Source organism: Mchenga conophoros, linkage group LG9 (assembly GCF_057382185.1).
Source record: "Mchenga conophoros isolate Kocher_MC1m ecotype Shallow Benthic linkage group LG9, M_conophoros_male_GT1.1, whole genome shotgun sequence".
NCBI classification, from domain to species: Eukaryota; Metazoa; Chordata; class Actinopteri; order Cichliformes; family Cichlidae; genus Mchenga; species Mchenga conophoros.
The window spans coordinates 9,141,061-9,156,863 of NC_140534.1; the positions used below are offsets into that span (position 1 = coordinate 9,141,061).

The window sequence follows — 15,803 nt, forward strand, 5'->3', positions numbered from 1 at the left end:
ATCCATCTGATCGCACAGCCGTTTCCACTTGAAAGAGCTTGGATCTGCATTTGTGGATGGTACAGTGATCTGAATCCTGTGCAGCGATTTCCATCACAGAATCGTTTTTAATACATTGAAGCCAAAAGATTGACTATCCAAAGACCATTCTCTGACCCTTTTGATATTATGATCTATGATATTCTATGTTGTAGATTACACATTAAAAGTCTTGCACGGTAAATTATCATTCTGAAACTTCTCCATAATTTGTAGATGCAGTTCTTTTGCAGATTGGTGAACCTCTGCCTCTCTAAGATGCTCTTTGTATACCCAGTCATGTTAGCGATGTGCTGCCAATGAACCTAATTAGTCGTAAAATGTTCCTCCAGCTGTTCCCTTTTAGCAGCACTTACTTTTTTTAGCCTCTTATTGACCCAATGTTGCCATCATCAAATCCAAAATGAGCTAATATTCTTCACGGAACAGTAAAATGTTTCCATTTACAACACTTGATGTTTTTTGTGTTTTATTGTGAAGAAAATCTGGGTTTATGAGATTTTTTGGGATTGTTGCGTTCGGTTTTTATTTACATATTTTTTATACATGTTTTTATTGAGGCTGTACATCTCAGTGAATGGCTGAGGCTTGTTTCTCTGCCTCCAAACTACCAACTATGAGATTTAAAGCAACTGTTGAACTAAACACACGTGCATGTCTGTGTGGGAGAGTCTGCATATCTATTTACAATCAAAAAGTTTCCCTGTGTGTTTTGTATATTTACAAGAAAGAAAAAAAGAAAACAAAACCCACAATCTATTCATTTATTCTGCACTAATTATTCATATTTAAGAAGAACAGGATACACACAAACACCCGTGCATGTGTGTGTGTTTATGGTCTTTATGTTTATGCGTGTGCCTGTATATCAGGGAACAGCTTGGCTTTTCCATATTTCAAGCAGCCTGTGCAATACAAAGGACAAGGCCCAGCCCAACATGATTGCCTTTAATGTTTCGCATAAATCACTGAGTTGTGCGTGCGTGTATGTTTGGAGGGGAGGGGAGTTTCCGTGCACACTGGGAGGAACAATTCAAACCCATGACACCCCTGATTAAAGCCTCTCATTACAACACAAATAAACAGTCTAAACACATTCATACATCCATTTGTTAAAGTGTATGAGCGCACCGAGGAGGGAGTTTCTGAAGGACAATTTACACAGAGGCACTTGAGCAGCTTGGAGGGAAGTTCAGGTATTGAATTGAGGCTTTGAATGCGTGTAGTTGTGTGTAGCTTCTGATCATATTTCCCTGTGATGATGTTCTGTTTGATTTATTATTTTCATTGCTCATCTTGCAGAGTTTCTTTCTCTTGTGGTGCACAAAAAAAGAAACATATAATTACTAAGAGCCATAAATTGTAGATGAGAGACAAAAAGTTCACATACAATCACATTTGATTTTCAATGTGTAGCCCACCTGACCCCTGAGGGTGTGCTGTGGTATGTAAGTGGTTCTGTGAGCTGTGAGGTGGGGCCTCCTTTGATCAGACTTGTTTGTCCGGCATGTCGGACAGATGCGTGATTAGATTGAGATCTGGGGAATTTGGAGGCAGAGCCAACACCTCAAACTCTTTGTTGTGCTCCTCAAACCATTCCTGAACCATTTTTGCTTTGAAGCAGGTTGGTATGTGGCAAAGTAACATCTACATGGATGGTAGGACCCAGGTTTTCCCAGCAGGACCTTAACCAAAACAGCACACTGCCTCCATCGGCTTGCTTTCTTCCCATAGTGCATCCTGAGGCCAGGTGCTCCCCAGGTAAGCGACACACGTGCACCCTGACCCAAACCTCTAGCCATCACAGTGTAAATGGCAAATGGTTCTTATATAGCACTTTTCTACTCTGAGCACTCAAAGCACTTTATACAACTAATTCATTCACACAATCACATTCACACGAGCACGTTTTTTCTAAGTTGTTAAGTGCTTACTAACTAACATTCATACACATTCACACTCCGATGGGGTTAGTATATTGCCCAAGGATATTTGGCATGCAGACTGGAGGAGCCTGGGATCGAACCACCAACCTTCCGGTTAGTAGCTGACGTGCTCTACCACCTGTAGCTACAGCCACCCCTGTAGCTCAGGTGGCTTTGAGGAAAAAAATGTTCACTTGCTCCCTAAAATATCCCACCCACTAACAGGTGCCCTGATGAACAGATAATCTGTGCTATTTGCTTCCCCTCACAGTGCTCATAATGCTGTGCCTGACCGCAGTATGCTGTCCATACACCCTCACCCAGGGATACAGTGATGGAGGAGAGGGTTTTATCAGCAGAGGAGCTACAGTAGGTGGCTCAGGCTGTGACCTAGATACAGTACAGCCTGCTGCATTCCTAATGGGCCATTTTGATCACTGCCACTGTCTGCGTCCTCAGCCAGGCTTCTGCTGCATGCCTCCAACACAAACCCTCGACATTAGGCAAACACAACACCCAAAGTCTGCTCAGCTCTTTTAATGACGGAAACTTCAACCACAGATGTCAAGACTGAATTTTTTGGAATAGCGCTGCAAACTACCGGAGATGTGCACAAACTAATGAGAACTGGAGATTTCTGCTGATTGTTGGTTTGGCGACTGGAGTTACAGCTGCTTTCACCTCCTATGACTTACACCGATTAGAACGTGTAGGTGACGGGGGGAAAAACAGCTTATGATTATTGTCATGATAGAAGATTATCTCAAATTAATTGTATTCATCAGGCCTTTTGTCTTCCCTGCTTTGATTATCCCCGCTTCTCGCAATTGTTTGCCAACTCATTTACATGCCGATGAGTCTGCAGACAGATGTATACGGTGACGCTCAAATGTCTGATTTGCGAGACCCTCGCCTGAAGGACGGGCAAAGGAGAGAAGTGAGACAGGTTGTCTGCCTTGTAAACGTTAGACTTTGAAATGCATGCATGGATGCACGGCGGCTCAAGCGCTGCATTTTCAGCCAGTTGGGGGAAGGAGACAGCAAAAACCGCTGATCCGTGATATACATCGCTCCCAGCATTCAGAGGGAGACGGGAGAGGTCTTTCTGTCAATGCCACAATGAATCTCCAGGGCAGATTGAAGGAGGAGGGAAGAAGGGAGGGATGTGTGAGGATACACAGAATTTTTTTTTGAAAATAAAGAGTGAGGGAGTGACAGTAATGGTAAATAAAGTGAGGATAAGCAAGCGAGGAATCCTGAGGAATCTCAGGGATAGTGACTGCACATCACAAGCAAGGTTAGATAATTAACCCTGGACACTCCTCTTCTACAGCTGAATGAGGCTGATGGTAAAAACACTGCGAAGGACAGAACCGTGACCCTTACAAAAAAGCTGCATGTAGCATTTTTTAAGTGAGAAATCGTTATGAAAACAAACAAATTAGACATGCTTAATAGGATCAGATATGCCTCTACTGCCCACGTACTGTATGTGTTTTAAGTTGTCAAAGTTTGCCAAAACTCTAATCCAGTTTTCAAACTACATTCACAAAACTTCAGTGTAGTCGGGCAAAACCAGACGTTTTACCTGTGCTTACAACCAGTTTATAAAATGCTACTGAACATTCCTTACACAGTACATCAAGAAAAGGCGAGTGCACATTGTTCAGAGCACGCAGCTTTCATGAGTAAACAGTATGACAAATGCACTCTCAGACTCTTTGTTTTTTCTACGTTTCATATGGTCTGCGGTTACATGGAATTACACAGGACTCTATGCAGGTCTCCTCCGCTGCCTCTCACATTACATCTGTTTATTGCTGCCCCATTCCTGACTGGCTGTGCACTCTGGACTTATAATGGTTAATTACATCACTGGCAACAAGTATGACCAATTAAAAGCTTTAGAAATGACATTGTTGGGATTAAATAATTTGCAGTGCCTCAATAATGCTATGCTTTTTATTAATAATAAGTGTTATTCAGTTATATAGTGTAGTATTAAGTGGACACAGCCCTAAAAAATAAAGGCATGAGACCATGTGTCCTCTCGCTCACGCTTGCCTGGGAAAATGTAGATGTAGCCGAACTTTAGACTTTGGAAAAACGTCTTATTCAGCCACAGATATAACGTTGCTTGTACTCAATTAGCTCTGAAGGGCCTTGAACCTGACACGATGTGGATCTGCAGGTGAAAATATTACCTGGCCTTTATCTGCTGCTGTGGATCGTTTCATCCATCATCACATACTCTCCACATCCTCCCTCTCTCTCTCCAACTCACATTCATAGCTTTGCACTCTCCACCTCCCCCACTCACAAAGCAATGGTTGTTGTGTGTGTGGCGGGTTGATGGGGCGCTCACATATGTTTGTATGGCAGTGAGAGTCCAATTAAGATTCCTTCATGAAAAACACAGGGAGGAATGAAATCAATCAATCCAGCTATGAAAGGAATCTGCATCTCCCTGACACGCTTAGTGAAGAATTTTTTTAAAAAATGATCAGAGAAAAAGAGAAAAAAATAACAGACAATTTCACTCGACATGCTGAACGCATGTAGAGACGCTGCCAGAACAAGAGGAATATGGTTCCTGGCTTTACCTGGCTGCCTTTGATGGAAATCAGAAGTGTAATCCAGCATCGATTGATTTTACCTTTGTAATTCAAAAGCTATTTTCCCAGCTCTTCTATTTTTTTCTCCGTTGTCTTCACTGTGATCGACCTGTCCCCACTACCCATCTTCTCACTCATATGTTAAGGTGTGAGCGCAAATCAGCAGGTGGAAACTCAGTGAATGGGAAAGGTCATTTCAGCCGAAGGCCTCAGTTTCATTACATGCTAAGCCTGGTGGATGGGTGAGGAGACTAGCAATGAATGCAACTGTAGCAGGCAGCCCACTTAATTTGCATAGGACACGGGGGGGGGGAGACCTCTGTCTCCATAATATCAAGCATGCCTTGCATTTCTAATTCAACGTATGCGTTATCTTTTTCCCTTCTCCTATAGACCAGAGACATATATTAATATGGTTTATTAAAGGAGACATTAGCGATTCATTTGTACTATTTAGAAAAACACAAAATGGGATTGTGCCTTTCTCAGATCCACATTCATGTTCTTAACGCTTTCTCATTATTTTTAAATCTGCCTGTCCTCTGAGATTCCAGTTGCATTGAACAGCCTTTCTCTGATTGATCAAAGGAGGAGAAAAAAATAACATCAAAGTGTCTCAAAGTGTGAAAAACAAGAAAATCAAGTGTGAGAGGCAGAGAGAGAGAGAGGGAGGAAGTTAAGAAACATGAAGCGGGTTCTTTGAGAACATCAGAGAGCTGAGCGGTAGGTAGGAGAGGAGGGGAGAGAAGGGAAGAGGACAGGAGAAGAGAAGAGAAGAGAAGAGAAGAGAAGAGAAGAGAAGAGAAGAGAAGAGAAGAGAAGAGAAGAGAAGAGAAGAGAAGAGAAGAGAAGAGAAGAGAAGAGAAGAAGAGTCTCGCATGTCCATTGATGCATCTGGTTGAGATTCCGCTGGGGTTGGATCATTAGTAGTCATAGGCCTGGTAGAATATGGAGGGGTGCGCTGCTACACTTAATTTGAGCTCTTTAATAACACACTTTATGAATTCAGTCATGTTTGCAGCCCTCTGCAGGAGACACAGTGTGAGAGACATCGGTGGATCTCATTTCAGGCCGACAAGATTTCAGATTCAATTAACTCCATCATGCAACACCACCTCCCACACACACACACACACACACACACACACACACACACAGACTAGCCTCACCACTACTCCCCATTCTTCAAGGTCTATCTTGCAGCACTGCATGATCATTCTAAACCTAATTACTTCAGGGCTGTCTGATGGAGGTCTAGCGCTGCCCAATCACATTTGCATCGAGTGGCCAATAGCAGAGGAAGTGCAACCGGACAACCGCTGTCCCCCCCACCACTCCCACCCCCGCCGGTTATTAAAGTTCACCACTCCTCCCTCCATCCTTATTCCCATCCTCCACATTTCTAAATGTTTCAACCCTCCAGAAAAAAACAGAGGCATTCAGGGTTTGATACAAGATGCAAAGCAACGTTCACCCGTAACCCTTGTGTTGTCCTCGAGTCAAAAATGACCCCTAGGTGTATGGGAAACAAGTGTATGGGAATCTCGAGGACAACACAAGGGTTTTGAACTGTCAGGCACAAGAGTTTTGTTTTTTCACCCTTTCCTTCTCGTGTCAGTGCATTCTGTGACAGTGGTGCTAATGTTCAGTGGGAGACTGTTGGTAGCTGTTTGGTCTCCTGCTGGGCCTCTTTGGTAACATGACTGGCAGGAGAGTAATGGGATGTCACACTCAGAGTGCATATTATATCTATCTATCTATCTATCTATCTATCTATCTATCTATATATATATATATATATATATACACACCTTTAAAGTTAGGGCATCACGTACTGACTTGTGAAGGGAGGGAGTTTTGTAAAAAGGTGTTCTCCCCCTGAGAAGTTGAAAAGGCCGACCTGCTCTCTCTGTAGCGCCCTCAGTGACATGATATTTCTTTTAGCCGAGCAACCATTTGAAGGTGATATTGAGGCATGACTTTGCACTTGGCAAAGCTGACAAGTTCAGCATTAAGTCCCCTCTGAAATATTTATCCATGACAGGAGAAATTTGTAGTTCCTTCCCTATCCTTCCCTTCCACTCCGAGGTAATATCCGGAAAGAAAAAAACCCCCAAAAAGACAAAACACTGGCCACTCATCACTATTCACAATCCAAGATAAGTTGCTTTTAACACAATTAGTTTTTCCCGCGTTAATATTTGTCACGTAGCTTCAGATGTCGCCGTTCTCGTGCTTAACGCTGCACCCCATCCTTCCCTTTAGCGGCTCAGCATCGACATTATGATGAGTTAGGCAGAGCAAAGGAAGAACAATTATCATTTTCTCTCAGATTACATTCAGCAGATGTCAAGGCCCACATGTGGAGGCGGCTAATTGCTGTCTCCAAATCAACTGTGGCATAATACTACAAGCATATGCGAGCATGTGTGTGTGTCTGTGTGGGGAAAATGAAGGTGCTGAGGGGTGTGTTAGCTTGAGAAAGTGTGTGTTCTTGTCTGTGTTGCTCCATTAGCTCTGTGTGTGCATGTGTGTGTGTGTGTGTGTAAAAAAAAAAGAAAAAAGAAGAAAAAAAAAAGTTCATGTGTATATCATGTCAGCGTACTAATGATCAAACTGGCTCACCCGCCATCAGCCGTTCACACCCACATGAGCTGAAAGGATCACACGGCATAAAGACACAAAACTGCATGGCAACACAGACTACCCACTCTCATGCCTCACAGAAGGCAATCATGGTCATACAGCATGGCATCCATATTCTCGGCATATTCACAAATGCAAACACACGGGCACCGCCCCCACGTGCCGAGAGTGCGCTCCCGTGCTACCTAAGAATAATAAAGATTGAGGGATGGAAAGCAACCCTCCGTTCCAGCTCCCGGTTCTCCCTCATCTCTGTCTGTGTAGCCTCGAGTGGGATTGCATTTATGGGGCGGAGCAGGCAGATGAGCTCCCTGGGGTGAGAATGGAAAGGGGTGGAGGGTGCATGGCTGTCATACTGAGCTCCAGTGTGGGATGGCTTAGCGAGACACAGATTGGTGGATCAGTGGGGAGGATGGGTGGAGGGAAAAGAAAGAAAAAAAAAAGGAGTAAGTGTGCATGGCTGAGGGAGCTCTGGGGAGGAAGGGTGCCACATCCCATTAACAGAGTCTTTTCATCTAACGTGCACAAGGCAAACGCACATTACACACATGCAAACGTGCAAATCTTACATGCACCTTGAAGAAGCTTGAGCATGCACGCGTGCGCACATGCACGAGCGCAGGCACGCATCGCCAAAGATCCCCGGTCTCCCCCCCCCCAGGCGGACAGTAGTATGATGCCGTGACTGTCGCTCTGAAGTGCTCCCTTCTTCCCTCATTCTGCCTCTCCCGTTTCCTTTTCATCCGTCTTTCCCACTCTTCTTTGGTGCCCCAGTTCACTCCAGTGCACACGCTCCTTCTCTCGTTCCACCCTAACCCACCCCACCCCCACCTTTCTCTGCTCCCCATTTCCCATCCCAGCTTTTTTTTTTTTTTTTTTTTGCAACCCTCACCCCAGTGATAATGCTAGCCTACGTTTTTAAATAGTCTGTTGCATTTCAAAACAACAAAAAACTGTTAACTGAATTGCAATAAGAGAGGGTTGAATACACAGAAATACATTTTCACAGGCACACCCACACTAATAATGCCTACTGTCTAAATTAATATATATACATATACAATGTAAAAAAAACAATTTTTTTTCCTCCTTTCCACCACAGTAATGGAGATGGGGCTTTGATGGAGGCGGTCAGTCAGTCACACGGCAGATAAACAGCACCTCATTAGGTACATCGAGGGGAATCTCCCAGGCTGGCCCAGACATCATTGTCTGCTAGCATGCTAACAGAGCCGTGGGCAACGCTTCCAACATCTAAACAAAACTGATAGGAGTGGAAAGTAATGATCACATGTTATCCACTAGAAAGGACATGAATAATCACATACAATGGTTTTGGGGGGTGGATGATGCGTTCCCCTGTGCTCTTCCCTATATGATGCATCAGTGGACAAGCTATGCATGCGTCCAGCAGACATTCAAGAAATAACAGCGATGTCAAACTGCCTGGGGCTTGTTTTTTGTTCTGTGGAAGCATGCATAGATGCGTACTGCTATCCATTCATGAGATTATGGGCTATCCATTACTGGATGTTACAGGACTGTATACCAGGAAGCCTCCCAGCCTACAGTCTGTACAGTATGAAGGGCTTGGAAGCCAAGGCTGTGCACTGCAGTGGGGTTTTTTTCCTACTTTGAGCTTTAGGCAGTCAATTTTCTTTCCATCACCCTCTTGCACACGTTCAGCCATTCTTGCACTCGCTGTATTTATCTCCCACTCTTCCCCCTCCTCTCCCACCCTATATTAGGCCATCTTCCTTCCCCCTGGCTCCAATGTTAATGCACTTCCAATCAGGCTGTCCATTAAGTGGACGTGCGCTACACGTTCATCAGGCCGTCCAAAGTCCTGCATGCAAATGAGCTCAAATTGCATCGCACTGCAAACTCCTTGAAATCTCCTTAGAGGGAGTGCTATAACATGCATCTGTGAGAAATGCAGGAAAAAGTGGCTGCCTGGCAATCCATTTTATGCAGATGAAACCCGCCGAGACAAGCAGCACAAAGGATTAACCCAACGAGGATGTCTCCACGATGCAGCGATTTAATGGCGAGACACTCGCACGTGAAGCTCGCTAATATAAATTCTGTGGCACGCAAGCCCGGGTGTTCGAGTAACTGTCAGCCAAACCTTTTTGTCATGCAAAGTTAAACTTTTCACTCTGAAATCAGGGAAAACTTTTGGAACTGCTAAAAGTGAGACACACAATAGTTAGATCTTTTTCGCTTTCTTTCCCTCTCCTCCCTTTTGACTGCTAGGCATTTCACATCACTCCAGACTGTTCTTTATAGAAAGAGTTTGCTGTTGTATCCAGTGGGACTCGTTCATTCTCACCTCAACTCTTTGCCATTTCTAACTTTCTGAAACGATGATGTTTTCGAACGAGGAAGAACAGGGAGGGGATAGAAGAGGACATTGTTGATGTGCAGGTCTGAGAGCTTTAAATAGAAAATGCAGTTCGAGGTAGAGAAGTAGCAAATAGACGACAAGGTTTCGGAGTCATGGAGTCGCGGTTTTAATATTCAGGAGGCACGGGGGCTGGCGTTAAATGCACAGAGCATGGGGGGAGTGTCAGCGAGGCCTGTCGCGTGCCAACTCTTAAGTGGCTGTGGCACTCAAAGATAATGAAGAACGATGATGAGGCCAAGGAGGGCATGCCAAGGGCCAACATGCACTTCAAAAAAAAATAAAAAATCACCCAGAAGACACCTATGAAGCCCAGCACACAGCCACTCATAACGGTTTGCCAACGGTGCTGATTGCATGTCATGGTGTCAAACCCGTGGCTCAAATTTCACCTGTCAATTTGGATTGCAGTTCGCTTTTTTCTCTGTCCTCCCACGAAGACTTACGCGTCCACGACACTGGGACGCACGAGCTTTTCACACTACATTACGCAATAAGAGGCGGGTAAGTAAATAAATCAGAAAAGTAAAAATAATGGGAGATAAGACAGCTTCCTACATTCCTCAATCATCACCTCAAAGCACACTTGTCATCTTTATTGTTCATTACTGAGGCGTGCGCCGTGATATGCTAACTAATCCCATTAAAGCAATCCACATGAAAACGACTCACGGCACGATAACGGCCCGCACCGCCTCCGCCGTTAATTTATGCCATATTTAAATGTGCGTGGAGTTGAAATAATTAACGTGACTCCTAATTTTGCTTGTGGCAGACACCACGGGATGTTTATTTTCCATCAACTTCCCTTTGCGTGTTTCTCCTCACACTGTCCAACTGCATTGTCCACAGTTCAAAGTGACTGTCTTCTCAGGATGAAGAACTCTGCCAGGGAAACTATTTCCCAGACTGGGAGAGGAACCTCACAGCCCACAACATCTCCCAGCCTCTAAGTTCGACCTGCAGTCGATTTTATCGTCTTTTATTCTCAAAGCCAACCCCCCCCCCCCACGTTAGCTCCGGCATGAGCACAGAACATTTTCCTCTGGTTCACAAATGATGAGTGTGTTTGGATAGTAGGCACACGTGCACGGGATTATGAATAAAACATGGCGCCCTTATTAAAAATAATCTGGCTCAAAAGTGCCAGAGGCCCTTGAGGTCGATAACTCTCCTCCCCTTGCAGGGTTCAAGGAGAGGGGTCCCTGATTAGCGCCGGCAACATCCACAGAATGCATTCAAATTCCGTATGATCCAGTGGCGGATGTGGTGAGTGGAATTAAATAAAGCAGATAGTGATTAATGCTCGTGGCAGTGGACGGTGGAGCTGTTTAGGGGTTTGAGCTGAGCTCCGTCTGGTTCCTACCTGAACAAGCCCTTCAGCACGCCTTTCTTGGATTTATTCTTGTCCTTGTCTTTTTCTTTCTCCCTTTCTGGCTTCTTCTTCTCCTTCACCCCAGACTTCTCCTGATCTTTCTGTCTGTCGTCTCTGCCATTCAGCCAGGGGCCCGAAGTCAGGTCACCGCTGGTGGACATGGACTCTTGACCCGATCGGGAGCTTGTGTCATCATCCACTGGAGTGAAAAGATAAAAGCAACAAGGAGTGGGAGTTAAATGCCGGAAACATTCATGCAAACACAGAAAGAGAAAGACAAAGAAAAAGAAAAAGTTATTAAACTTTGACTTGATTCCCCACAGATCACCGGTGTCATAATTGAAATGAGTACTCAACAACACTGCTTTTTCTTTTATTGTGAAAAAGCATCACTTTGGGTTTTTTTCCTCTTAGTAACATCAGAGGAACTATAAAAAAACTAAAACTGTGTCCCACAAGGTATAACAGCTTTGAATAAAACACACTGAATACATTTGCCTCATTAGAGCAGAATATATTTACATTGTAGACTAGTTGGGACTAGTGTTGGGGCTGAACACATTTTTACTTTAGCTGAAAGCCTCAAGTTATTTCGTCTGTGTACATTTCTCAAAGATCACAAGAGAACTTCATTTTGCCAACCCCCACAAAAAAAAAAAAAAAAAAACACTTGTGAAAACAGAGCGCGCTGCGATGTCTCATGAATCTGCTTCTTAATTACATTTGAACTCATTTCAGCCCAGACATCAAACTGAAACCACACTCCTTAGGTGATGCAAGGTTGATTAAACTCAAAGTTTCCATCACACCTAATCAGAGCCGATGTGCAAAAATGTAATTAATCTGTCAGTAATTATACATTTAAATCATCTCGAAAAAGGCTCCCGGGGATCTTAATTGCAAATACGGTGTGCTCCGCGGTCGGCGTCGCTCCTGTCAGCGCTCCATCTCTGGCGCGGAGACATGAGGTAGATGTCCTTCAGATTACAACTTATTACAGTCTTGCGCGTCGTTGTCCAACTTCTTCCTTTGATGGAGGAGCGAAAAGCGCTTATCGCAGGGAGAGAAGGGGAAGGGGGTGGAGGGGGGGTGCGTGATGGATTTTTGGAATACGGGATGAGGCAGACTGAGGAGAAGGAGGAGCGGCTGGATTCACATTTCAAGGATGAACAGTGGGGTTTGTTTTCTCTTGTGATCTGAGGAGCTATCAGCTATTTCTTTCCGCTGTCATCTCGGAGGAAATTACTGAAATGGAATCTGAGCGCGAGCCACTGTGTATAGCCGAAACAAGAGAACGAAGCGGGGCAGATTAAACCTGCACACTCTTACAACTCATCTCTGCACGGAGCCCCTCCCTCCCCTCCCCACCTCCCCAAATTCGGTCGCGGGCTCTGGATGGGCGCCGATTCTATCGCTCAATCTGGTGGCCCGCTTATCATCCACTTAAGAGTGAATAGCAGCTGTGAGCTGTATCTGGCTATTTAAATGACAGAGATTAGCAGTGGTGCTAATGCTGCTACTGCTTAGTGATGCCAAGCTGCAGATAACACCCAAAACAATGTAATCCAGAGCCTCCCAGAGAGCAGTTACAGCCATGAGTGCTTACGCATGTGTGCAAATGCATCCATGTGTGAATGTAGATATATCTGCATGCTTTTGCACCAAGGTTAATTTGTCTTATTGACTTAGCAGGAAGACTCATTTAAAGGGAAAGTGAAGGCTGATTTAAAAAGAAAAAAAGGCAATCAATTTTAAATATTACAAAGTTGAGAGAAAGAAGCGAAAAATACACAAAAGCCTTTAATACCGGTTATCAAAAGGTGAGGCCGTCTGCAGCAATTTAATGGAGCTCAGAAGCAAAAGGCTGACGTCAGAGGTTCTGATGAAAGCGTCGGGACAGCGAAAGATCATTTCACAGAGACAGACGAGCAAGAAACATTTCGTCACCTTCATGAAAGTCTACAAGTGAACTTTCTTGCTTTAATAATCAAGGACGTCTAAGCCGGTCTGTCAGCAAAGGTTATGACAGACGTAAGTAAAATTGCCAGTCTTATTCTGGGAAAAAAAAAATGAAAGAAGGGATTTTTGCACAGAACAGACGATTTTTTTTTCCGTTTTCTTTTTTTTTTCTTTGCTCGAACCACGCAACACAAAGTAGCACAAGGGAAAGTGCATTTTTGCCCAGCGGGATATCTTGTGGGGACACATTTTCTTTAGGTGATGCCACATTCTTATTTTATGTAAATAAAAGTCTGGGAGCAGGGGAAGGCAGAGGCTTATCTGTCAACTTTGACTATTAACCTCGGTGACGAGCACAGACTGGCTGCTTTTATCTAAATTGAAAAACAGAGTTATTTGAATATCATGGGGAGAATGCAATATACAGCGGCAGGGGAAATCGGTTGCTTTCCCCATTTTTCTTTGCCGAGATAAGACTGTATTTAGTGGCTTGCCGACAGAGCTTATGAGAACAAAGCATTTCAGGCAAATAATTCCTTCTTTTTTCAAATGTCCCCCCAGCTCGTTTAATGGAATCCTTTAATGGTGAATGGAAATTTATATCGAGTGATTACTCTTGTGGTGTTGTGGTGTTATTACCTGTCGGAAAACGTAAGACGGCTGTCTCTCCGTATGCGCTGCATGTCTTTTTGTTATCAAACACTAAGTAGTGAAGGATACATGCCTTGAAAGAGAAGGTAGGGTGTCTTTCTAGTTATTCTTTTTCTCTCTTCATATTTTAAATGAATTAAAGTAATTGTGGTTTTTAGGCCCTGTCAGGTACACAAGTAAACAAACAGATGGAAGAAATACCGGACAAAGTTCTGTCGTATATGTGCCAAAACCAAGAGGAGCAAACACATACATATAACCAGGGGTGCACATAAGTGGTCCACAGGTGCGCATTCGCTGTCAAAATAAAAGACGTGCACCAGATAAGAAGTTACAACGTTTGCGTACATAAGATTTTCTGGAGGAGGACAGACATTTGTTTAGAACTCTTGAAGATTTCGAAGAAGAAAGCTCCTTTAAGCAATGACTTTGGTGTTCCTCCACCTCCAAAGAAATGTCAGGCGTAGTCCGAACCGCAAAAGAAGCGCGTATTCTCAGAAAAGTGGTTGCAGGAGGTGAGCTGGCTTCAAACAAATGATGAACGCACAGAGATGTGGTGCAGAATATGCCGTGAAAATCCCACTCTAGAGGACAAAAACAGTGCCTTTATATGTACATGAACGTGCGTTGCAACTTCTTATCTGGTGGGCGTCTTTAATTTTGACAGCGAATGCGCACCTGCGGACCACTTATGTGCACCCCTGCATATAACATTATGACCACCTGCCTAATATTGTTGTTGGTCCCCCTTTTGCTGTTAATACAGCCATGACCCATCGAGGCATAGACTCCACTAGACCCCTAAAGGTGTGCTGTGGTATCTGCACCAAGATGTTAGCTGTGAGTTGTGAGGTGGGGCCTCCATGGTTTGGACTTGTTTGTCCAGCACATCCCACAGATGCTTGATTGGATTGAGATCTGGAGAATTTGGAGGCCAAGTCAACACCTCAAACTCATTGTTGCGCTCCTCAAACCATTCCTGAATCTTTTATGCTTTGAGGCAGAGTGCATTATCCTGTATTTCCAAACTGTATTTCCATGAAAGGGTTACATGGCCTGCAACAATGTTTAGGTAGGTGGTACGTGTCAAAGTAACATAGATGGCAGGACCCAAGGTTTCCCAGCAGAACATTGCCCAAAGAATCATACTGTTTCTTCGCACAGTGCATGATAAGCGATGCACACACACACAGCTATCTGATGTAAAAGAAAGTTTGACTCATCAGACCAGGGCACGCTCTTCTATTTCTACGTGGTCCAGATCTGATATATTCTGATATGCATATGTCCCTGTTGTTGGCACTTTCGTTGGCAGACAGGTATCAGCATGGGCACCCTCACTGGTCTGCACCTATGCAGCCCCATACGCAATAAACTGTGATGCACTGTCTATCCTGACACCTTTCTATCAGAACCAACATTAACATGTTGGAACAGTCCAAAGCAATTCCACACTATGTGAATAATCATAAGTCCATAACCTAGACACCTATTGCTGATGTGCTTTGTGCAGTGGATCTGTGAAAGTATCACTAAACTGGCCTACATTTATGTGTGATTCTGAACTGCTTTGTAATAACCTACTGATATCTTATATTGTTCATTATTTTAGCACCACAAACTTGGGCACAGTATTCTGCATCAACACTGAAACTCTACCTAAACGGCGTTTCAAACACTCACATGTGTCCACGCTGTTCTCCTCTTCTGGCGCAGTAACAGCAGGCTTCTCGTACGATTTGTCAATCGCAGCGCGGAAACTCTCATTGCAGCCTCGGCTCCTGACGATCCTCGAGCGCGACCTGCGAACATTGATCTCGCCATTCTGCACTGTCCCAGCAACAGCCGTCTGGAGGCTTTCCAAGGAGCTGGATTTTTTCAGGCCCAGGGAAGGCCCGACCTGCTGTTCTGCAGAACCTATGGAAAGATTAAATAAAGTCACTTAGACCTGGCATATGATTAGAACTCCTCTGAAAAAGAAAAAAAAAAGCTAAAAGCTGTCATTATGGTGAGTTACGAGAAGGTGCGAGTCTAGCAATTAACATGAAAAACAAATGATGCCATTGCCCGGCCAATGAAGTGTGTGAAATGAGAACAGAGTATTACATCTCCAGCGAGACATTTTCCTGTTGGGAATTATAATTCAACCTTTGTCTTTGTGTCTGCACAGTTAAATTAAGAGGCTGAAA

General features: G+C 44.1%; 1 protein-coding gene across 2 annotated transcripts in view; it reads right to left on the bottom strand.

Annotated features, from left to right (window-relative positions):
* The window catches only part of LOC146566719 (partitioning defective 3 homolog), a 357,883-nt gene that overhangs the window by 103,976 nt on the left and 238,104 nt on the right, over positions 1-15,803 (bottom strand). For both annotated transcript variants that reach the window (XM_085286313.1, XM_085286312.1), the window contains exons 18-19: positions 15,298-15,531; positions 10,996-11,203 (exon numbers count right to left, since the gene is read on the bottom strand). In XM_085286313.1, coding sequence (XP_085142439.1) covers positions 10,996-11,203; positions 15,298-15,531 — 442 coding nt within the window. The remainder of the gene's footprint in view (positions 1-10,995; positions 11,204-15,297; positions 15,532-15,803) is intronic.